A 25,142-nucleotide genomic window follows, 5' to 3' on the forward strand; every position below is an offset into this window, starting at 1 on the left:
TATACGAGATTTATATGGACCAAAAACCAATAGTTTTCCTGTTGTAAAAAAGAAGGAAATAAAATATTTTAAATGCTCCGACTTACAAGGGGTCCATTTGTTTTGTTTTGTTTTCTTTGTTTTCATTTTCTAGTTCCAAAAAACATATTTCTTTCGCTTTATGTTTTCATGGGTGCTTTCATTTTCTAGTCGTAGAAAACGTATTTCTTTAGTTTTATATTTTCAAGTGATTTCCTATTTTCCATGTTTTCTAAAATGACAATCAAAAATATTTTATTGTTTTTTATTTTTCCAAAAATAAAACATAAAATGAGTGAAAAACAAACATAATATTACTTAAAGAAAAATAAACTAATAGCTACACAAATTTATTGTATGAAGAGCAAATTGGATAATGCGAGACCCTCAAAAAATAACCTCAAAAGACCCACATTTAATGTGGAGTGTCGGATGTGAAGTTTGAGGGTCTCTAGCATTGTCCGAGCAAATTACATAAGCAATACAAGGAGAGAAAATATCCTATAAGGTAGCATCTATTTGTTGCTCATCATCATATGTATCATCACCGTACACTTGATCTAGAATAAGCACCAATCCCATCCCAAAAGCTCCATCAAACCCTGGCTTGACACAAAGCCAAAACACATCCTTCCCCAGCATCACATTTGTCGAGGGGTCCACCTTTCGCTTAATCTCAGCCACATGATCATCTGACGGGGCCCCCAAAGAGGTGTTGTAGATCTTACAGCAACGTCGAGAGAAGGAACCCTTGACTTGGTACTCTTCACTTGGGTCACCATGAACTTCCACCATTAGATTTGACTGTCCGATTATGGAGGATTTATACACACTGAAAATTGGGTGTTGACCTTCTAGTCTCTCACCAAAAAAGCCTTCCCACCGTTGATGCAGACTTGGTGTCTAAAATATCAATTAAACCACAATAATTAAGCAATTATAAATAAATAAACCACTTAGGCCAAATCGTATGGCTCAAAAGATCCTGAATTTGATTCTCACGAATAACATCATTGTGACCACATATTAGGTTTTGGCATAACTTATCCTATCGTCATATGAGAAACGTCTGTCCATATCAGATGTTCAAATAGTAAGCTCGTATTGTATTATTTTCAGTTACAAAAAAAAAAAAACTAAAAAGAGGAATGACATTTGAACAAATTGGACAATTCAGATAAACAAATTCATGTTTGGTCAATTAAATACGTCTAAAATTCAATCCGAACTAAGATTTGGACATGTAAATATCTCATAGTTCATGCTTTCACTTTAAAATAGGGATGATGAAAAAAATTGGTTTCGAGTGAATTCCGATTGGACAACAGCATGCTTTACGAGCCCGGCAAGCTTGGGCCTTTATTCCTTTTCTAGATGTTTAAATTATTGATGAGGTCCAGTCTGTGGGCCTAAATGTATAGCCCATGATTCTACGACTCGCACAGGCATAGACGCAACGTGTCGAGCTTTTGTCCACTCTTGTCATCGGTAACGGAAGTCACGCGAAAGAAAGAAACTGTTGAGAATTGAATTGATACCGACTGACCTTTCGAAGGAGCGTGAGGAGGCACTTGCCTGAGGCGTCCATGAGAATAAGTTCATGCTTGGGTTCCGAATCAGGGCCGTAGGAATCGAACCGCAAAATGATCTCACCATTGGGGTCGTAGACGATGAAGCCGTCGCCGGGGAAGAACACGGAGGTCTTGCGGACTGTGAGGTTGGTCTCATCTGGGAAGCAGAATCTCTCGTCCACAATCGCAACTCCACTCATGCTTGTCTACGGTAGCAGAGAAGATTGTCTGCCTTGTGTTCGACGAAATGCTCCAGTAAGAGAAGGAAGTGGAAATTATCTGTTAGCGTTGGATATGGAAAGAAAGGTGCAAGATTATGAACCTTTTAAGTGGGTACCTGCTTTGGCTGTTTGCGAATTAAATTAGATGGACATGGGCCATGTGTCCTTTTGAAATGTAATGACTAATGACGGTTGCAGTAGTTGAAAAGCAATGAATGGTGCATATATATTTTTCGTCTGAGTCTAAATAACTTTTATGCCATGTTTAGTCTAATTGGCCACTTGGATACTCGCCTTTCAGACTAAAAGAGGTGATGGGTTTAAATGGGGGAGGCGGGTGAGGAAGGGTAGAAACGTTCGTAGAAAGATCCTAAAGAGGATAATACAATGGATGCAAAACCGTATTCATATTAAAGGTGATTTAAATTATGGATGAAGAAAAAATGACATGTCTAATCAGCATAATAGGTGACATTGAGAGGGAATACAAACTTTCCGTTGAATCAACTCAAGGAAAACGGAATGGCGGGGACTCTATAGGAAACCCAAGGCCAAGTGATTAGAATCCCAACAACCAAGAAATCGTGTAGGTATGACAATCCCAACAACCATACTACAATCCTAAAGGAATCTTCAAAATTATCTATGGTATACACTCTAAAGTGAATTGATTTGAGAAACTTGCGTTCTTGAATTCCTTTTCAAAAAGATACTTATTTGAGTGTCGGAGTGTCAACAGAGTGCCAAGTAGAGACGCAAAATCCTTCTACGACCATTGATCATTACACGCCATATCATAGGTAACTTTTGGAAACAGAAAATTCATCTGAGTAACATTCCTGCCTGTTGGAATGTAGGAATCACTTAAAAATGGTAGCACTTCTGTTACATACCCAAGTTTGTTTTTGCAGGAGTTTTAACTTAAAAGAAAAGAGAGAGTTGAGGTCATAATCTCGGACATAATTTTGAATTTTCAGCATAAGTAATAGAAACATAGACGACAGGTAAGAGCAATGACAAATATGGTTAGTTTTCTTTTCCCGGTACATCACAATATAGTTAGTTTAGTGCCAGTTATCACAAATCTAATCCGAATGCTTTGGAATATGGAGAGCAAAAGTAGGATTGGAGTATGAAATCAAAAAAGGTTACGCCTTCTAAGTTAATTAGTCGTTTGACGTGTGCGATGCAAGGGATGATACTATGATAGTTTCTTCACAAAATTCTCTGACTTTTCGACAAAGAGTACAACCCGGACAATTCATATTCGCTAGCAAAATTGACAGCGAAACATGATTTCCAACTTAAGCAGCTCAGAATAGCAAAACCAACAGCAGAACAGCACGCATAAATACTCATTCCTACAGTATGGCTTTGTGCTGAACAATTGCTGAAATTTACTCATCTGGTTCTTGTAACGACGACATGTGATGATCACTTGGATCATTTTCTGCCTGCCCTTTACGTTTTAAGGAAATATTTGTCATTTGTACCTCCCAACCTACCAGTGAAGGAAGAAGATAAATTCATCATACAGAGAGTTTTTCCGCAGAAGAACAATGAAGAGGCCAGAATGAGGCACCATATAATGCTGATAAGTGATAATTTAAATTTCTATCATATCTCCACCTTTCTGTAGGATTGAGGCCTGCTTCCACCCTAACGACGGAAGGCAATCTGTGAGGAGATAAAAGTACAGTCTTCCTCATGCACCATTGATTCAATGAAAGAATCTCTTCGGGCACCGAGCAGATCCATGCTCCTCATACTCGGACTTGGTGACGCACATTCCTTCAAAGTCTGGAGTAGATGCCAAAAGAGATCCCCCTCTCCATACACCTAATATGGGACTGAACAAAAGCCACAAGATCTTGCAATCTCAATTGTAGAAAGTAAAGGAAAACTAATACCTTATAGGAGGGTAGAGTTTTTACTCTTCCTGAGTTGTTATCTTCACATGATAGTTATCCGGGACAAGAGGCCGAAGGTCTCTTTCTCTGCAATTCAATACCATAATATGAATTAAAGCATTGAGATTAATTTCGATGAATGTGATCGATAGTTGGCAGGATAAGAGCTTACAGTCTCTCAACAAATCGGGGAAATAATGTGCTTCCCCAGTTAATATGATGCTGCCAAAGCACAAGAATATAATTAGAATCTGAAATTAAAATTCAAAAAGACTAGTAATCATTGACAATTCAGGAATTCAAGAAGGTACCTTTCATAGAGTACAGGGTGAAGAAATGGATGGCAAGAGTTGATTGCTGGAACAATACACTCCGCTAGTCCAGCCTCGTTCATTCCTGCAAAGCACAGGATCAACCAGCAATTCATCAGTTTTCAGCTCCATAAAGAATTAGCAGTCCCAAAAGATTAGCAATTCTTTACCAAACAATGCGTACGAAATTTATGATGTATTAACTATGAGCGCAAGTTTCTTGTCCTCGAGTAAAGGGAAACCATTTGCAACTAAAACACCCTGAAAAAGAAACAGACCCAAATCAGCAGGCTGGAAGATCATCTCTGGGACAAGGAACCGCTCATTTGTCAAGTCGAACTCCTGCTGAAATGATAGAACTGTAAAAATTAGTGAATAAGCCCTTGCAAAGTAATCAGTTGAAGAAAACGGGACACTACATTATTAGTCAAATCAGTTTTCTGTCTCTCGCTGGACTTCTCTGTGAGATCCAGATCCTTCTCTGTTTCAGCAGACAGAGGTGGAGCTCCATCTGTCAAAGGGTATCTCTGAGCTTCTTCAGGGTCCTTAATAAAGCCCTTTGTATGATTGACGCCATCATGGAGGACATATGTACATCTCAGAAAATTGTCTCTTCCACGCTTCCTGTATATCTTCATCAAATTTTTTATGAATAAATGCTATTGACTACAGCAATCCACAAAATTAATATCTTCATCCACTCTCAATCAAGAAGCTTAAACATTGTAATATGTCCAATTTCTCAAGGTTTTCTTCCTCACCATAAACTCACTCAACATCACATCAATCTGCAACAAAGTGGAAACTCAAAAGTGACCACCTATAAAAACCCAGCTCAATAAGCCCCTACCAAGCATTCCCATTTTTTTCTTCCCTTACTGAAAAAGAAACCCCTTAAAACCCTTTTAATGCTGCTTCTTTGAATCCAAAGAGCCCACAAACCCCTCACTTGCGTTCTTCATTGTTTTTACTCTGCAATCTTCATAAACCCTCTTTGAGCCCTATCAATGTCTTCAAAGTCACCCAAAAAAGAGAGAAAAAATCAATTTAAACACACTGGCATTCTTAATATTCATCTTTCTCAATTTAAAACCACAGCCGCTAACTGGCATTTCTATATGTTTTGCTAACTCAATATAAACCCACATGGAACCCAATCAATTCTTACAAAATCACAAAGCAAGATAAAGCTTTTTGAATACAAAGAAACCTCAAACCCCTTGCCTGGCAATCTGGAGATCGCGAGCAACATCAAAGGAGACATAGCACTGCTTCTCCTTAACATCGTCCATGATAAAAGTCTCGTCCATCACATTTACCGCTCGATAGGACACCAGCTCTTTAAGGTAATTCGTGAGGGCCTTCCCTCCCAGTTCAATCCTCTTCACGGCATAGTTGACGATGAAGTTTTGGAAAACTGGGGCGGCATGCGTGAACGAGTAGCCACAGTCAACGACGAGGTTGCACTGGGTCTTTGACACAAGCCCATAGGGCCTCCTACTGGCCTCGTACAGATGGACCAATGACGGTGTGTTAAGCATCTAAGTCTACGTGGAATTAATAGATTTAGATTACTATAATTAGTAATATTGTCATTGACAGGTGTCTCAACTCTATTGGTTGGTGATGTTAAGTCGGTTAAAACTGTTGGCTATAAAGCGTTGAGAACTCTCTCTGTAAAGTTCAGTTCTGATATTGAGTAATAAAATCATTCCTTCTTCCATTTTTCTCTGTAATCTTCTTCTGCTAGGGTTGGAGGAGAGAGGAGAAGAGGTGGGCCCAGATGTCCCGCTGGAGTTCCGGGTTTATCAGGTACCCGCGGTCGATGTGGCGGGGCACAGCAGCCGAGGTCTGGTCTTCGGAAGCGACGGCAATGACTGAGGTGGTCGATGAGGGAAATGGAGTGGGGTTCTGAAATTTTTTCGAGGAGAGAGGGCGATAGAGGCAATTAGGGATGATAATGGCTGGGTCGCGCTCGCCGCCTTGACTCGGCTTGATGAGGCCGCCGCCGTTGTCTAACACGATGACGTTCTAGGACATGAGTGCTGGAACTCAAGTTGGTGGGCGACTAAAAAGGAAATCTGAAAGCGAGTCTTCGTATAATCCATTTATATAGCTATTTGTATTCTTTGCTCTGAATCCTAGTCCTCCATCTTTGTTCAATCTCTTCATAAATTAGTAGCAGAACTATCCACCAACTTTTTTGGTTAAAATTCGTTGAAGAAGATGGAAAATTGAAGCAAATTTGGATTCTTTCCAGGTTCAATCGACTCATTCAACAGCTCCAGTAAGATATCAGATCTATTATCTATATTGGTTCCATTGTGGTGACTCTACAAGCAACAGTTCATCATAATTCAGTCAGTATCACCCACAAAACGCAAGAGAACCAACCAATCCAATTTTGCTTCTGGCATGGTAGAGTTTCAGTTCAGTTATGGTCCCTTTACCTAAAGTCTAATCATTGTAATTTAAGGTTTTCTACTTGGCTTTTCTCTAAAACAGGGTAAATCTAGTTTCTGTACTATAGAGCAATAGAAAAAGTAGGACAAGCAACCCAATTATATGCAACTCGTTACACATGAAAACACCGGAAAATAGCAGATATAGAAGCCAATTTGTTCGACAAAAAGGTGAGCTATAGCAAATGTCCATGAAGGAAGTAGAAGCCCTTCTAAAAAAAATGCTCAAATTCAGTAATGTGTATGGTAATACCCTCCTGGGTGCACCATCCCATGGTTGTAGTAACCCACTTGACCTTGCATCCCTTTCGTTCCGTGCTGCTGCCATATCAGCTGTTCCTGCACAAGTAATTGTTGCTTTCTCTCCATTTCTGCCATCTGCACATAAGAAGGAGGTGGCACCAAGAGAGATGCCGCAAAAGGGTCCTGGTTACCAACAGGTTGGAAAGACCCATCTGGAGCAGGCAATGCTAGGACTTGTGTGGTACCATTCTTGCCTAGTCCAGGCAATGCCACACTACTAGAACTCCCACCACTCAGTTGGGCGTTGCTCACATGTTGCCTCACAGCCCCTTGATCATACATTCCGTTGAGCAACAATGGATCAAAACCACCCCCCATCGTAGCCTTCTGCTTCGACAGATTACTTGCTGACTCTGCCAATGCCAATTCCCAGTCTGCCTTGCCAGTCTCGGCAGCTGGTGTTTGCCATGCTGAAGTCAGTTCAGGTTCTCCATTGGATGGGAATGTTTCCCAGGCACCATTGGCGTTCGCAGCTGGCTGTCCAGAGAATAGGGCTAATGCAAATTTGTTGCCTTGCTCATCGGCTGAAACATCATCCTTCAAATTCACCAAGTCCTCGGTCACCACCACCAGCTGAGGCTGAGGTTTTGGTTGTTGAGGCTCTGGTGGAGACGTAGTACGGATTGGAGCATGATTCTCTGGAGCAGGAAGAGCCTTCACCTCATTCATATTTATTTGCTGCTCCTCCTTCACTGGAGCCTTTTCATTCTGAATTCTCTCAGGGCTCTTCTTTCCTCCGCTTAACATTTCCTTCAAAAATCCCTCAAGAGTCCCCAAAAGTTGAACTGTAACCCTCTTCACCTCAGGAAATTCTGACGATCTAGCAATACCCATATCCTTGCACCAATCATAGAGCACAATAAGGTTATCAATCAGCTTTGCTGCCATAACGTACATATCAAAACCCCTCAGACAATTCTCATACTCCAACTCTGTAAACATATCCAACAACACCCCCAATAACTCACAGATTTCGACATATAACCCGAAACTCTCCTTCACAACATGGTAAAGAGCAACAGACACCAATCTACTATCTTTAGCCATTCCAGTTGGCCTACAAGCCAAAACCTTATCAAGAATCCTCAATGATTGACCCAATTTCCCCAAAACCCTCTCTGGCTTCATTTCCTTAATCGGGGTAGACTCCTTTTTCTGTTCTCTCCCAATTGATTCATTTACATCGCCATAGGAACTCGACCTCCTACGCGTTTCATACTCATAATCATCCCTAAATCCTCCTTCATCTCGCCTGTAAGGCCCAACACCATCCAATTTATCATCAACCCTCTCTTCCTTATCCTTGAATTTTCTCTCAAACAACACCAATTCCACCTTCTCATCAAGATACATCGCATAGCACTTCACAAACCCAGCATGATCCCAGGAATTGGAATGGGCTTCATCTCTGAAACCGGAAATATTCAAAATCCTCATCCCTCTCCTCGTCGCATACACGATCTCCTCCTCAAACTTACGATGCCCATCAACCAAAAGCCTGTGCACAAGCATTAAGGCCTTAAGCGCCACAACCCAATCACGGGTTTTGCTCAGTCTCTTCGATAGCGTACCCATACAAACACTCACGAATTCCCTCGAATACAACGTGACGTTCACGATCTCTCGGAAATACTTCTCGTCAGCCGGTTCCTCGTCGTGACTGGTGGCTTTAACGACGAGAACCTCGATGTGGGGCGCCGTGGTACCAGCCACTTTCGCTATGCCTATGCTCGTCTGGTCCTTCACTGCTCCGATCGCTTTCCGTAACGTACTGGACGCCATCTCCACGGCCAACAAACAGAATTCAACAGATCAAAAAAGCGTTACTTTATCGGTGATGTAATCTTCAACCGGAAGGCCAAGATCCGGTTAAATTGACGGCGGAAATGGATCTGAGAAACGAAAATTCTTCACTCTTTCCGTGTCTCGTTTTCTTCTCTCGTGTGTGGATTTGCGAGGATTTTAAGCTAAGGCGGGCTCTACACAGACTGCAAAAGCGCGTAATCTACAGTAGCAATTTTTGGCATATTATGGATTAATTAATTTTCAAAGCATTTAAAGAAAGAAAAAAAAATTATGCAAGGGAAAAAATATATTATAGGAATTTATGTATTGGATGGGAATAAATTGTTCCAATTAAATGATATAAATGTCATACATGTTGAATAAAAGTATCTTAATTTTATCTTTTTGGGTATAATTGGATTAGTTGGCTAACAAATTTATCTTTTTAGGGATGGAAAAAAATCATAAACTCTAAACTCTAATCTCAATCATGGTCATAATTCAAAGACTTAAAATAAATAAATGCGTATCCATTAGAGAATTACTTTATATTTATAATCACGTAATTGTTAATTATAATTCTAAAGTTTCTGACTTAGTCATTGAGATTGTATATTATCATTCTAAACATAATAATAGTTTTTTTTTTCATTATCTTTTTATATGAAACGTTCAAACTTAAAAAAAAATTATGTTTGATGAAAAACAAGTTTTCGTGAAATAGGTTGGTGGAAGGACGGATCTAACACATAGGTTCGATTTTGTATTTGAAATTATGTTACGATTGAACTAATATATGTATTGAAATGTACCACAATCTAGTTAAGCATGCAGGATGGGTCCCGAAGTGGACCGACTCTTGGGTTCTCCGTCACTAAAAACACAAGCAAAACAAAATAAAGTAAAAATAAGATAAACGATTTTATGATATTTTTTATTAGAAGAAGTCAATAAGAATTTTTATTTTTAACTCATAAATGATATTTTTGTAATATTTATTTAGATTATTGACTTATATATAGTTTTTTTTAAAGGAAATAAATCTGCTCCAATATTATAACTGCGTCCGTCTCTCCGACTTCTATTTCCTGCGAGACGCCCGAGTCTCTCTCTCTAACTCTTCCAGACCGATTCGACTCATTGTTGCATCCATGTTCATCCTCAAAGTCCACTCAGTGGACACCAACAAACCCCTGTTCTTCGACTTGTCAAAACGATCGAACCCTAACCCTAAATTCAGCGAACGCCGTGGAGTGTTGCACCTCTATGGAAGTACGTCGCAAACCTCGCTGCCAAGCCCTAGCTCTCGATCCACTCTACTTTTCGTGATCGCCGTCCCCAACTACCTATCCACCGATGATTTCATCCGATTCTGCGGCTCCTTCATCGACCACGTTATCGGGCTCGTCTTCATCAGGTACGGCGAATGGTTACCCCTTTTTATTAAATTGTAGTGTGAAATTTCAATCCTATTGGAGATTATTTGTTCTTTTATGAGAAAATTGGGGATAAGGTAGGGAACTCGCTTGTGTTTCTTAGAAATTCAAAGACTTTCACTGTTTTGATTGATTTAGTCTTAATGTTCTTCCTCAGTTCGAATCTTAGTTTATTTCTGTTGATGATGTGTAGGAATGATGGGATGGAAGATCGATATAGCGTCTTAATCAAGCTGGATGATCAGTCTACAGCTGATGAATTTTATGACAGCTTTAATGGGAAGCGGTTTTCTCCTTCAGAGGTTGGTGAGCTATAGTTGTTTTGGTTTTCTTTCCATTCCTTTTTATGTGATAATAAATGTATGTTGGCTCTTGATTGTTCAATTTTCAGGCTGAGGTATGCCATATTCTTTTCATGCTCTCTGTGGAATACACAGAATCAGCTGAGATCGCTTGTATTCCTCCTAATGGGTTCACAGAACTTCCCACCTGTCCCATCTGTCTTGGTGAGAAGGAGATATTATTTTGTCTACGGTTTAACCTTGTTTCACTGACTCGATTCATGTTCTGTGGATTTATGGTACTCTTATAAATTGAGTTTTATGTTAATTTTCGTTTTCTTTGCTAGAGAGATTGGACCCTGACACAAGTGGAATATTGGGTACTCTTTGTGACCATTCATTTCAATGCTCATGCCCATCAAAATGGACCTATCTGTCTTGCCAGGTAAGCTAGTTTGTATCATCCCGGTATTTCTAATCACCGGTACTAACAGGAAATATAAAATTTTGGATGCTTAAAGGCTATATAGATGACAATGATATGCATACTCTTTTACTGATGTTGCAGCTACCAGTTAGCATGCCAGGTGCCTTTTAAGCCAAAACTAGGTGGATTAGTGGGTTTCAAAGTTACTTCACCGGGATTGGTTTGAGATGTTGTATTGGTAGAATAATCTCGTGTCACATAGAACAATCTACTGCAGGAAAATTGTATATTGTAACGGCTTATATGGTTTTTGATCAATGCCTCATGATCTTTTGTAGGTTGCTGGCATACACTTGCTTACCTTCGCTGGATTTGCTTATGTATTGAAATGCATATATTAAATACTCATTTTCACCGAGTTTTTGTGTGTTGTTAGGTCTGCCGATTTTGTCAGCAGCAGGATGAGAACCCAACATGTTCTGTTTGTGGAACACTTGAAATTCTATGGGTTTGCATTATATGTGGTTTTGTTGGATGTGGAAGGTGATGCAACAATCGCAGTCTTTTTCCATCTGAATTCTTGTTTTTGATGATGTTATTTTGCATGCCATGACTTAACTATTGATTGAAGTATCTCATTTTTATCGAAACTCAGATATAAAACACAACATGCTATAAAGCATTGGCAAGACACACAGCATCGTTATTCTCTTGATTTAAGAACAAAGGAAATTTGGGATTACGTGGGTGACAAGTACGTTCATCGACTAAACCAATCAAAATCCGATGAAAAAATGGTTGATATGAACACCTGTTGTTTGTCGGGGGAAGGAGATTGTGGTACTTGTGGACATAGCGAAGATCCTGGAATCAGCGGGGCCCTCTTCAGCAGCAAAGTCGAAGCGGTAAGTTTTTCCTTTTTCAAAATATTGGTTGTGAATATCTTAATTATTAGGAATGGAAATTTTGGTTGTGGATTGTAAGTTAAATGTACTTATGCCTGTACTTGCACATTTCTGTTCAGTCTTATATGAAGTTTAAATGATCAGAATATTTATATGGGCCAGTGTACTTTTGTGCTTTGGCATTTGAGCACTGGAATCAATAGTAATCTTTGAAAACATAACAGATTATGGACGAGTACAACCATCTTCTAGCAACTCAACTGGAGACTCAGAGACAAGTAAGTAAACATTTAAAGCAGCCGTTGCTCTTATATTTTATATCTATCATATTACTGAATCTTGTCCTGCGTCAAGAAGTTAATTTATGCCTTTTGTTTTCTGTTTATTCCTTTTCTTCTAATACTGGTGGAGGGAGGGAAGGTTTGCTTTTCGTTAATTAAGGTAGATTGATTAATGGAGCACCCTATTGATGGTCATATGGTGCTGGCATTGGCACTAACTATCTAAGAGACCAATCTTTTGCCATGATGTCATTTTGTGTGATGTCTAGAAGGAGTTGAGTTCATGGAAACTTGAGAGTTACTCTCTAAAACAATTCTATCTGAGAAATATCTTGTTGAATGTAGGATGTATTTTTCTTTTTCTTGTCTTCTGCCTTGTGTGCCTCTATTGAAGTGAAGATTCTCTCTTCCTAATTATTTTCTTTCAGTATTATGAATATCAACTTGTAGAGGCCAAAAGTAAAATAGAGAGTTTGATATCAGAAGCAGTAGAGAAGGCTGTGACTTCCAGGATGCAGGAAATTCAACTTGAATTGGAAAAGTGTGAAGGGGGAAAAAATTATGTTGCAAATGTAAGTATCTGAAATATCAAAGCTTTAGATAACTTAATTCATAGCATAGGATTTGTCTTGGGCAAGTTGATTTTTAATGTTCTACACTCTAGCACATGTAGTTTTTCTAAAACAATATTGTGTGACATTAGATTAATCGAGACCTCATCAAGAACCAAGAAATTTTCCGCAAGAAAGTTAAGGATACTGAAGAGAGGTATGTTGTTTGTTTCCTATGAATTTTGGAATTTGATTGATGCCTTTTGGAGGCAATGCTTTATCAAATATCCGTTTTCTTTCACATGTTATGGTTTTTCTTGAAAGGCTTATGGTGATCTCTATCCTGCATCCCTTTAAATACAATTCATGTACACATTCAATGTTTTGCATTCTGAAAACTGTGAATCGTTTAGAAATTAGTACATCTGTTTGGAATTTGGTTTCAGATTTTTGTGCAGTAATTGCAACGTTTAAATTCTTGTGCTTTGAGTTCTCGCATTGGTTTTTTTTTGGGGATGACTGTACATATTCCCGTTGATCATCTAGGGAAGCTTCATCATTAAGGTTGAAGGATGCGAAGATACTGGATCTTGAAGAACAGGTATTATTAGGATTTTGAAATTCTATGCTTTATGTAATTACATGAGCTGGTGAAACTACTGGATTCGTAATACTTTGAATGACGTGACAACAGATCAGAGATCTTACTGTTTACGTTGAAGCCCAGAAAACGCTTGGTGACATGACAGATGATATTCGAGGCGGGACGCTCTTACCAGTGCCATCAACGAAATCTTCTCCAGCAAGCACCAAAAAGCACATGAAGTCTCGAAGGCGGAATTAGATTAACAATCTTTTCTGACATAGAACAACTGATTCTGTACAGTTTAAGATGCTGCTATTTGCCTGATTAGTTTACATTACTGTTAATATGTCTTCTCTCATTTTCAAGATCGTAGAGCACTCGGATTGTCGGAGTCCTTTCATGTGCAGTTCATGGTTCCAATGTGTTTAGATAATCTTGTGTTCCAAAGTAAAATACAGATTCTACCAATATTGATAGATTAATCAATGTTGGATCCAGCCTCTTCTTAGCTCGACTTCCATCTGGGTCGTTTCAGAGAAAAAGTGAGCAAATAGTTTCAAGTTTTCTTTTACAGGCTCTTTAACTCTTTTTAAGTTCATGCTCCACATTCACTGCAGCCACTTCATGCGATCTTACACATTGAAGCTGCTAATTTCAAGCGTTCAAGGTATAAATAGAATCATCTTTTTCTGTTAAAACTAGTCAAAGCAAATCTTTTTATACAGCAAAGCAAGAATACTAATGCGGATGAGACTCCAAAACTTGGAGCTTTGATCAGAAAACCTATTCAGATTATAATAAAATGCTTCACCTGTTCTTCATTTTTTGTCTTTTATTGGGCGATAGGCAGCAGGGGAAAAAAAATCTATAATTGTCATCTCTCATCTGCTATCAGCCAGGAAAAAGTCCAGAGGGAATTGTGAAACAAAGGCAATTCTTAAATGGACACCAGAGAACTTAAAGAAAGGAGAGGACAAAAAAGTAGCAATAAATTAAAAATCCAAAAAATGTACACACTTGTAAGTCATAGTTATTCTTTCCTTAATGAAAAAGAAAACTTAAACAATAAACTAACAGGATCCTACCAAATCAATTCAACCATCTCTTCCCAAGTTGCTTTCAATAGTCCAACTTTAGTTTATACCTTCTCCTTCTGATGCATCAGCTTCTGAATTTACAATGTGAATTCTGTCATCTCCAATTATCAGGGAGGAAAGGCCTATTCCAGACATGCCTCTGGCCAAAGAATGGTTTCAGCTAAAGAATCCTAAAACGAACGAGAGTACTTAAATTCCGTGGTTTCTAAAAAATTGCATAAGCACACAACCAAGGTCCTTGGTTAAAGGCATGCACATGGAATCGTCACCGTTGGGCTTGTTCTGAACCAGATGCGCCTGTAGTGGTGTTTGTCCCAGCACCATTTTCGATCGGAGGAGCAGTTCCCCATTTTCCTTCTGCTTCCAATGGCTCAAGTACATGTACTCCACCATCTGATAGTCCTAATGCAAACTGATTGGGGTCGGAAGGATGTGCCGCAATGACGACAGGAAATGCCCTGTAATGGTAAAAATCACACCATCAGATTTGCTCCAGGAAAATAAGGCAAAGTTTGTTAAATAATAATTAATAAAAACGAACTTTAGAGTGGAAGGCATATAGGCAGCGGCACTTATTCGGCATCTCAATCTGAGTGTTGAGGCAGTGAGAGCACCTATACTTCCATCCTTGAAGCACACATATATAGATTGACTATCACAAGAATAAGTAGCGTGTGAGATTGGACCACTTGCCTCTCGAGGGAACCACTGTTTGAGAACATAATTTCCATCGTAAGAATACAAGCAGCCATTAACATAAAGCTAAATCACAGTTCCAATAGGAGATAAGGGGAAAGACTGCTAAATTCAAATGATTACTGCTGGTTCAGTTTCGCATATGTAATTGCTAAAGGCATGCAAAAGATTAATGCTATAATCATAACATGTCCATAGATCTCAATGCAAAATAAAATTCTTCACCTGTTCTTCATTTCTCTTCTAAACAAAAATGTCTCTAGACTAGAACTCATACAAAGACCATGACTAACACACAAATGTCTCTTGATTTGAACTCATACAAAGAACACGAGTAAAACCTGATGAAAACTTGATTTTTGAGCCATAGAAAATCTAGATATGTATCTAAATATCCATACAAGTGTATATGTATACAAGAGGAAAAACCTGCTTAAGGCATCCCAATTTTGGAGCTTCGTATAAGGCTATCTGAGTTTCATGAACTGCAAGCAGATGGATCTGATCATTGTGAAATTGAACACGGGTGTCTCCGTGAGGATTTGCTGGCCGCCCAGTTGGAAGTTGCAAGAACACACTAGTCTGCTTCTCCCACGCATCTGTGCTCCAAACACAAAGCTGTAGATAAAAAATATATATGCAAGTCAATTCCACACAACATCTACACACAGCACAACCAAAAAAAAATATGAACATGAATCTTATTATTTGGGATTTTTTATTAGATATTATTCTGTGATAAAAGCGTCATTCTAATAGACATTGGGAAAGCCCTCAACTGAGCAGAGATAGTTTCTAGCTAAAGAAATTTTAGTAAATCGATCAGAGATGAAGCTTATAATGCCAAAATGTCGCAGTTAAGCCTTCAAAATATTTCTTAATTGTCATCAGACAACAGGAATACCTTTCGTGCACAACGGCCAGTACATTTAAAAACTTCTTACCTGGTTGTCAGCTCCCGAAGATACGAGTACATTTAAAAAGTTAGAGAAGGCAAGGCCAGTAATCCTTCTCTGATGACCTTTTAATTTGGTCTTGACCTGTTAAATGGAACATACAAAAATGTCAAGACTTCGCACTCCTTTTTCCAAATGTTCCAGATTCAGATGGATAGGAGTAGGACCTCATCAATCCGAACGTTGTAGATTTGGATAGAAAAGTCCTCCATGCCTATAGCAATGATATTATTATCTTGAGGATGAAAAGCCAGAAATGTTGCTGCGGGTGGAGGGGACATGAATGTTGTCATTGTCTGCAGTCAAGAGAGTATCAAGAATTGTAGTGGGTCAGCAAAAAAGTACCAGAAATATGGATGGAGATATACTGATGACCCAGAAGGCAAACAAGATTATCTCTTAGCTTCTTGGATACAAACAAATTTGTTTCCACAATCTCAGATCTTAAAATATTTAAACCGAAGCATGCATTTGAGATGTAATATATATTTTATACCACAATATGCAAGGAATCACAGTAAAAATGCATGAAATTAGCACAACATCCAAGCATGCAAGTCCATATGGAAAATGAATTCTGTAATTCTCTGGAAAACAACCCTGAAGTGTCAAAAATCCCCAAGACAGTTCCTTTGCATTATTCCCCACAAAACTTATCAACGACAAACATTGGAAGAGCCCCATACCTTAAATGTCATCATATTAAAAAGAGAGATCTTCCCCCCTGATGCGGACATCACATAAGAGTCATTCTTTGAAAGTGCAAAGCATGAAACATCTTCAGAGAGGAGGTTTGGGGAGGGCAAATCATTAGTCATCAATATTCCACTTGGAGGTTGCCATAGCTGTGGTACGGTACTAGCAGTGGCCTATACAGACAAAATTTTTGTATGCTGTAAGTTCATAGATACAAATGCAACAAGAAAAAATTCAAACAGTAACAATCAAAAGAGGATTTAATACCTTTACCGTCGGATCATTTTTCTGCCATTTCCAGAGCTTGTGCATTCCATTAGAAGCTAATGCCAGTATGGCAAGTCCTGAATTTGTATAGATCAATCGGCAAACCTGAACCATTCAAGAAAACTTGAGGAAAAACTAAGAATATAAACTTAAGCAAAACTTTCAATGAGTAAGAAAAAAACCAATACATGTCATAACTCTACAAATTAAAGGTATCTCATGCTTCAAAAGTAAAAAAACCAATACACATCATAACTCTACAAATTAAAAGCATCTCATCCTTCAAAAGTAAAGTTCACGAATTAAAATTTTAAGCATGCAAGAAATTTTATTTTTTTCTTATTTTTGTGGATAATGTGGAATCTATCCAAGGTTGAGTCACATTGGAACCACCCAAGCAAAGAAAACACGGGATACTAGCGGTCACCTGCAAACCAATAATTCAAGAACAACCCGTCCCCTGTCCATGGATTGGTCTTTTGAATGTTAAAACATGATAATATGTGTCTTTTCACATGTGATCAGCTGCAGAGACCCATCACGACAGCTGAACACTGACCAATTGTGAATCCGTGATATGTCATCAGTGAACTGGAATATTCAAACTACAACTTTCACTTCCTTTTTTGCAACAAAAGATGTGTAATATCAATGTACGAAAGGAGGGATGAATAAACAGAATAATAGATGATATGGAAAATTAACTCTCGGGTGAAATTGAATGCTAAGGACCATACCTTCACAGGCTGCAAATTATCAGGGAGCCTTAGGGAGCGGCATTGTGATTGTTCATTGACTTCTGTCAGTTTCCAGATCCTAGCTTTTTCTACTGACTCGTCCGCAATTCTTGGCTTCACATCGGTGAAACTTCGACCATCATCGTTCTGCACAAACTCAAATGGGAGAATCTAACTAATAGGACGTATAACTAATTCATTAAATACAAAAAAACATGTACATAACGTAATGACACCTAACAGAGATTCAAACAAGCCAAAGGCAATGACAATACCAATATTTTACAGAAAGTTCTATAATCATCTTGATAACACACGCCAATGATAGAAATACTCACCATACCAACCACAGTTGCCACTGAAGCAGCTTGATCCCCAATGGTTGGTCCAGCAGTTGCGTTGGCTGAACCAAATGGTCCTGTAGGAGAAGCCTGCATACAATTGTGTCAGAGAAACTAATCTGTAAAATATAAAGCATTTTCAAAACCTTTACCTTCACAACAGCTGCAGAAGCAGCTCTAGAAGCATCAAAAGTGCGATTTTCAACTACTCGTAGAAGCCTTAGCCCATCTGCATTAGCTAGAATTTTAACACCATTTTCCTTTGTTGAAACTGCGAGCAGTGTTCCATCCTTGTTGAATCTAATACAAGGAGAAGCCTGAAATTTCATAAGAAAGGAACTATTAGGCAGGAAATGATTGCGTTGGAATTAGAAAAAGGAGCATGATGCCCATCTTATGATTACCGGTAGCCCACCATCTGCATCAGTGCTGATCAGTTGGTTATCATTGTCCATATCCCAGAATTTGATCATGAACTCATCACCAGCAGCCAAGAACCGATTCTTGGTTGTATCAAATTGCACAACTCCCACAGATCTCTTCCCAAGACCGATGTAAGTACGTTTAACTGCACCTTCACTTTCATTCCATTCCACCAAGTGTGACTCACCTTCCGTATTTGTGCCACATGAAAATAACCTACAAGTTGTCCATATATCGTACACTTCAGTTGTGGTAACAGAAAATAGCAAAGTTCCCATACTAAAATAGAACATCATCGAGATGCTAGTGTAAAAAAATGAGTAGACAAACCTTGTTCCATCAGCACTATATGCCATTTTAGTAGATGAATGGCCCGGTGCATCATAGTCAACTCTCGAACCGGCAGTATCATACAACCATGCCTTTATTTTTCCATCTACAGCCGTTGAAAAGATAAACTGGATGGAAAAAATATATGGAGATAGAAATTAGAAAAGGCGCAAGAACTTTTATCGTAATTACGGGGAAACCAAATACGAAAATTTCAGGAGTAATACGGAAGGAATACAGGAGTAATACGGACGGAATAGAAGGACAAATGCTCTAAGGGTGATAGAAGGCACAACATTATTCGTTTTCTTTATTATTCAATAAAAATGGGAATTCCATTTGACCTGGTGGTACTCTTCAATGGGCCAAATACTGTTCAGCACACAGACAAAAACAAGAGGGGAGGGAGAGTTGCTGGGTAACCAAGGCTCCATCAAACCCGATAGACTAGTTACAACTAGTAAATAACTGAGCCACTGGATTCTCTTTGCGAGGAAATAGTCATAGAAAATGAACTTTTCTTTATTATTCAATAAAAATGGGAATTCCATTTGACCTGGTGGTGCTCTTCAATGGGCATATACTGTTCTCAAGCACGCAGACAAAAATACAAGAGGGAAAGGAGAGTTACTGGGTAACCAAGGCTCCATCAAACCCGATAGACTAGTTACAACTAGTAAATAACTGAGCCACTGGATTCTCTTTGCACGGAAATAGTCATAGAAAATGAACTTTTGCTTTGAGAGAAGTCAGTAGTAACACTTCAAAACTTCAAGCTGGCCTCCACCCAGGCAAAGTTAAAAGTGACCTGGAATCAAGAACCTACCAACTCTAACAAGTGACAACCACTTGACTGTAGCTGGACAGTTTCAGTACTTGCCTGAAGTGAACTTGCCCATCCAATAATAGGGCCTCATTTTCTATAACACTCATGTCAAACACATGTAACAACCTTCTTCTGTCAGAACAACCTCTCGGTCCAATTATCCTTTATCAAAACAAATTCAATCTAGAAGAACTGCAAGAGATACTTGTATAGACAGGACTGTAACATAATGAGGGGAAACAAAACCTTTTAGATCATGAAGCACAAGATAAAATATATATATATATATATATATATATATATATAAGTACAAATAACTCGAACATAAAATAAGGCATTCATTTCTTTGGAGGAGGCTTCCACAATCTGCTTTTTTCCAGTGCATTAGAAAAATGAGTCTCTTACTAACCTAGCTAGCCACAAAACAAGCTGGAACTACATACTACATACTATCAGAAAACTCCACAAATTTGATTGTCAATCACCTGAATAGTTTCCTTGTGATGTGGACAAACAGAATAAACAATCGCTTCATGACCTTCAAACGTATATTGCTTAACACCTGTATCTGCATCCCACACCTGCGTGATTTAAGCTCTTTCAAATGCTATCCAATTAATGCAACCCCATAAACATAAATGCCATTGTTACCTTGATGGCCCTATCATCGCCACAAGTGACAATGCACAGTTGCTTGTTGTTCGGATATGAGAAAGCAAGATCATTAACGCTCCCGACATGAGCCTCAATCTATAAACCAGTGTCATTTGAATATGCACCACAAAAAATTTAAACCCTACATTGGAGAGCGAGAGAGAATAAACCAACTCAAACAAAATTTACATGGAGCACAAACCTCCAGGTGATTCTGTAGATCACCACCACGGTAGGTGTATACATGAACAATGTGCTTAGAATATGCAACTCCTGAAACAAGAACAAGAGAGTTTAAGCAGCCTATCAACAAGACCAATTATGATCGTGTGCAAAGCACCAAAATGTATAGACTGAGTACACCTCAACCCCCACCAAAAAGAAAATAGAGTAAATCATTCAAACAAACCAAAATAAGTTCCATCAGGACTCCAGATCACTCGGTTAACTGATGCAGTATAATCATTGGCCAGGGATGCCTATCAAAAGATCAAAATTGAAGATTACTAAATGTATCAAAACTCCAAGAACCATCAGATAATTATATTGTGCTAAAAAATCATGTTATCAACTGAAAGCCAAACCTGAAGAGCCATTGAGTGTGCTCCTTGATCCCACACCTTAAAGTTTTTCTGAGCAATCTTTCCCTGGCTAACCAACTCCCATACCATGACGTCACCCATGTTCGTTCCAACTGAAATCATAACTCATAAATAAGAATAGAAGGAAAAATAATAGTAGACGTTTAAACTAAAAGTAAATCCACAAACACACTTTTTGTTTTTTCCACAGGGTAGGACTCACCAAGAAGTAAATTTGGTTGCAATGGATGAAAATCCATGCTCTTGACAGGCGAACCCAAATTTAATGACATAACAACAGTCTTGGGCAGGTCATCAGAAGAAGAACTCTGACCGTGGCTGTGGCTGTGGCTATGGCTGGCATAAGCAATGGGCAAAATGTTGACAGGCAGATTGTTGACCTAATAATCAAACCATAAATTCACATTCATTAGAAAAATTCATGATTTAAAATTTAGTTTGAGGCAAGAGGAGAAGATGGCCTGAGGATGGACTTTAACCAGGAGAATTTCACCTCGGTGAGAAAAAAAAAACATGCACAATGAGCAGAGATAGGGGGTAAGAATGGGAGCAACTGCCTGCCTAAAAGTAAAGGGAAAACCTAGAGACTAGTGATTATTTCCAAGTTTTTCCCTCATTAAAAGATAAGTTTTCCCCCACTTGTCCTGGTTTGTAACTACCATATTGCACTAGAAAACCAAGAAAAAAATGATGAATTTGGTTGATCGTAATTGGAGATTTAGAAAGAAACAAGGAATTTGAGAAAGGAAACAAGTATGATATCTTGTACTAGTTTGAACCATTCAAATTAGTTTATCTTCCAAAAGAAACTATAAAAAAAAAAATTTTAAAAAAAGAATTAGCTCATGCTTTTTAATTTTCATAACTATTTGCATGCCTAAACTCCAATTTACACAATTACTAAGTGATTAAATTTTCTTTTTTAGCCTAAACCAACAAGACTTTGACTAGAAGATTGAGTGATACTGTTATTCTAGCACAAATGCATTGTTAGTGTTGGGTAGATCGTAACTCTTTGTACTTTTCATACCTAAGATTATTAATGAACAGCGTTCAAAACTCCACTGCAGTAGTTTTTAAATAAAAACTTTGCCCCCATTTAACGAAATTCCCAACTCTGACATTGTCACTAGCACATGATATAGACATCGAGTGAAACCTGTTCTTTTTGCATCTATCCCCTCACCTTTTCATTTGTCATAGGGAATTACTAATGAAAGTGGAGATTTTGTACTTAATCAATAGACATAACTAAAATCAGATTACCAAAAAGCTTCAAAGTATATACATAGTATTTGATTTCTTTATCTTTCCCTTAGTAAATTATTTACAAGTCCAAAAGTGTACCTCATCGGATATTCCAAAAGGTCTTGATCTCTTCAACATGTGTTCAGAGTCTGCTGTTTGGTAGTCCATAGCAGAGTTATTCGGAGGAGTCCTAGGGCGCTTCAATATAGCTGCCATCAAAATAAAGGCATCCACAAAAGGCAAAAGAATGACATTAAAACGAATATTTGAAAGTTCATAAACCAAGCCAGAGCATCCAAGGAACTGAAAAGGGACGCGCAAAAAGGATATTTCACACTAGAAAAATCAGGGGAAATAAAAATGAAATGCTGACCAATGACCAATTAATCAATCTTCATGCTTCTTAAACTTAGAACAAATTTTATGCAAATACAAAAAAGCGAAAAAAGTTAGTCTAAAAAACTAAAAAATAGTGAAAATATCACATTCCCTATTTTGCATCAAAAATCCTAGTAACATATCATAAAAACATTGTCCTTATTTTTTTATATCTTCCATCCCCTTCCCTTTTTTTTTTTTATTTTAGCTTTTCAAATAAGCTCACCAATGCTCTTCTTAACCCCCGGTATCAGACCAGTGAGGCTTCAACACCCTTGATGATATTTTTGTTTCGCTCACATTAAAAAGTCCAGACTGTGGAAAACTTTGTTAGGCTTCCTCAGAAAATCTGTTTAAATGAGTTGTTCAAGTCTACCTGTATTATTTGTCGCTGTCAGACCTATGGGCCCAGCAGAGGCTGTAGGGTGAGGCACTGGAGATGGATTAGCCATCCATCCAGCAATAGATGTTGGAAGGGAAGCAGATGCAGGCTGAAATGGCTGTAAACATGCCTACCAATTGTCAGAAGCTTTATCATTTCATAACTAGCTATAAACAGGGTAACTAACTCCTTATCACTCACATTATGAGTACTAAGTGATGGAAAACCCCCTGCTGCCTTAGGGACAACACCCATCAAGGGATTTGTAACTGGGGACGGGGCCCGTGCACCATTTGGCTGTCCACAAATGTGGTCCACAAATAATGTCTTTATGTCCGGATTTGGCCTGGGGTTCTTACAAAGCTGATGCTGCCAATTTAAACTGCATTTCAACATTAAGAACATTAAATAAAATTTAATAAGCTAAACAGGAAAACCAAGTACAAGTAACAAACGCAACAAAGGAAAGAATTTCTAGAGGACCTTTGGTTGATCAGCGTTCGCAATCTTGAACTCTTCAACGTAGGTAACTGAAGTTTATCACGGAAGATAGGGTTTGCTTCAATCAATTTTTTCAGTTCAACAACCATTATAGCACGAGCCGACTTAGTATCTCCATACTTAGATAACTGCTCATTATCTCTATAAAGCAACAAACACCCAAAAAAAATTCCCATTAGTTAATAAATATAAGATAGGAATAAATCAACCTACATCAACGATATTAATCCATACCTAAAGTTTTCCAACGTCATTAGCTGTGTTATTTCTTTGAAAAGCTCTTCATTAAAAGCAGAAAACACTTTTAAGTCCTTGACTAAAATATCCACAGCTTTAGCCCGATCCCGTCTAAATATTTGACATTTTCCAAGCAAACTCGTAAGTGTGTCAAACATAGCAGATATACTGCTGAAATAATTAGCATCAATGAAATATAGGCACCTACTTGTCCAAAGCTTCAAGGTATTTCTGCTTTCTGATCTCAAAAAAGATCTTCATGGAATATCTGTTATCGTCAACTTTAGTGAACCCAGATAGATACTTCTCCACCTGCTCCCATTCTCCATTTTTCACCAAATCCTCGAAATACCCTATATTGAAGAAAAAACCCGAGTCTTGCTCCAACCTAAGCAACCCAGAATTATTAATAAACCAAGAAAAAAAAGTCTAATACAAACTGTATGATATAAGAAATTATAATAAATAAAAAAAAAAGGACAAGGAACAGCATACATGTGAACAGTCTCTTTGAATTTCTCTTCATCCAGAAACTGAAGTATGAGAAACACCAGTTCTCTGCTGAGGGAGGTCATGATGAAAGCTCTGCAAAATATTCCGACAGAAACCGCACATCAAGATCTAAACTCACACAGATCAATATTAAAACAACAAAACCCCCTAAATTTCGTCCTAAACACGCCAATAACGTAATAAAACTTTTAACACGGTTACATATAAAATGGAAATCAACAAGAACACCAAAATCATGTCAATTATAATAAACGAAATTGCAGGAAGAATTACAGAAGAAATTTGAGTTCAGCGCCTGATTACTTGTACCTCTGTATTGCTTGCTTCCAGAGATCTGTAACTCCTTTCTCGCGCTTTCTCTCTCTGTGTTTTTTTTTTTTTAATATTTTCTGGTAGCGCTTCGTGTAGGTATTTATAGAGGAGGGGCTGCTAGGGATTTGAAGAGAGAGGGGAAGCAGACAGGTTTATCTCGCGAGACGACACGATACGTATGGATACGTGTTAAAGATGATAAGTTTTGCAGCTTATTACTCGTCGCATTGATAAGTGAACGGACTTATCGGTGTACTTTGAATTTTGAAATGTTGGATACCGGTTTTATTTCTCCATGGATTTGCGCACTTTTCAGAGTTGTCAATTATTCATTATTATTATTATTTTAATTATTATTAACAGAAATAACTATTTCTTTATGTGGAGGAGAAAGGTCTTAATATCACTAGAAACATTGAATAAGTCAATATGATTTGAATCCATAAACAAAATATAACAATTTTAACATTTCTGGGAAAATGAAATAATTTGATAATAATTTTTTGTTTCCTTCAATATGTCTAATTTAAAGCTTGGTATAGAATTATATTAAGTCAAGGAAATCCCGAATCCGCGCTATTTTTTTTAACGGAGAATTCACCCAAGAGTCAACCATCCGTGCATAGTAAACTCCAGAGACAATTATATGTCTAAATACATGTCACATTTCAACTTATATGAATATAATCTCCTCTCAGTATGTACTGAGATGTTTTCAAGCTATCTCATTTGATGCTCCGCAATTTTATTCTCGTTCCTGTGTTGCAATATATCTATGGTTTATCAAAAAATATAATCTCAATCACGGAATAAAACCTGAAACCGCTTTACATGCATACGTATATGATACTCCTTATTTACACTTTTTTTAACCTTTTTCTATTCCAAGAAAAGAACA

General features: G+C 38.1%; 4 protein-coding genes and 1 pseudogene across 4 annotated transcripts; 1 reads left to right on the plus strand and 4 right to left on the minus strand.

Moving 5' to 3' along the window:
* Positions 1-314: 314 nt before the first annotated feature.
* On the minus strand, positions 315-2,061 carry LOC119997474 (protein LURP-one-related 12-like). Its single transcript, XM_038844522.1, has 2 exons — positions 1,565-2,061; positions 315-921 (listed from the first exon to the last, which is right to left on the minus strand). Exons 1-2 carry the CDS (start codon positions 1,787-1,789, stop codon positions 520-522), a joined length of 627 nt encoding a protein of 208 aa, XP_038700450.1. The 5' UTR covers positions 1,790-2,061; the 3' UTR covers positions 315-519.
* A 1,140-nt stretch (positions 2,062-3,201) lies between these two features.
* Positions 3,202-6,071, minus strand: LOC119996656 (annotated as a pseudogene).
* Positions 6,072-6,566: 495 nt separating this feature from the next.
* On the minus strand, positions 6,567-8,750 carry LOC119996655 (probable clathrin assembly protein At4g32285). The gene has a single exon (XM_038843369.1). The coding sequence runs from the start codon at positions 8,576-8,578 to the stop codon at positions 6,725-6,727; it is 1,854 nt and encodes a 617-aa protein (XP_038699297.1). The 5' UTR covers positions 8,579-8,750; the 3' UTR covers positions 6,567-6,724.
* Positions 8,751-9,632: 882 nt separating this feature from the next.
* LOC119997944 (BRAP2 RING ZnF UBP domain-containing protein 1) lies at positions 9,633-13,617 on the plus strand. The gene is made up of 11 exons (XM_038845182.1): positions 9,633-9,998; positions 10,211-10,319; positions 10,409-10,523; positions 10,646-10,743; positions 11,162-11,268; positions 11,381-11,630; positions 11,855-11,908; positions 12,340-12,483; positions 12,615-12,679; positions 13,009-13,063; positions 13,157-13,617. Exons 1-11 carry the CDS (start codon positions 9,733-9,735, stop codon positions 13,304-13,306), a joined length of 1,413 nt encoding a protein of 470 aa, XP_038701110.1. The 5' UTR covers positions 9,633-9,732; the 3' UTR covers positions 13,307-13,617.
* Positions 13,618-14,012: 395 nt separating this feature from the next.
* On the minus strand, positions 14,013-24,334 carry LOC119997288 (topless-related protein 4-like). The gene is made up of 26 exons (XM_038844195.1): positions 24,242-24,334; positions 23,915-24,004; positions 23,628-23,807; positions 23,417-23,530; positions 23,165-23,323; positions 22,883-23,063; positions 22,676-22,799; positions 22,021-22,130; positions 20,876-21,053; positions 20,656-20,765; positions 20,481-20,550; positions 20,274-20,344; positions 20,069-20,167; positions 19,903-19,998; positions 18,592-18,719; positions 18,243-18,477; positions 17,991-18,155; positions 17,836-17,928; positions 17,498-17,644; positions 16,761-16,865; positions 16,484-16,666; positions 15,965-16,093; positions 15,786-15,881; positions 15,271-15,459; positions 14,687-14,853; positions 14,013-14,603 (listed from the first exon to the last, which is right to left on the minus strand). The coding sequence occupies exons 2-26, from the start codon at positions 23,992-23,994 to the stop codon at positions 14,411-14,413; spliced, it is 3,402 nt and encodes a 1,133-aa protein (XP_038700123.1). The 5' UTR covers positions 23,995-24,004; positions 24,242-24,334; the 3' UTR covers positions 14,013-14,410.
* Positions 24,335-25,142: the final 808 nt, after the last annotated feature.

Source organism: Tripterygium wilfordii, chromosome 4, assembly GCF_013401445.1.
Source record: "Tripterygium wilfordii isolate XIE 37 chromosome 4, ASM1340144v1, whole genome shotgun sequence".
Lineage (NCBI taxonomy): Eukaryota > Viridiplantae > Streptophyta > Magnoliopsida > Celastrales > Celastraceae > Tripterygium > Tripterygium wilfordii.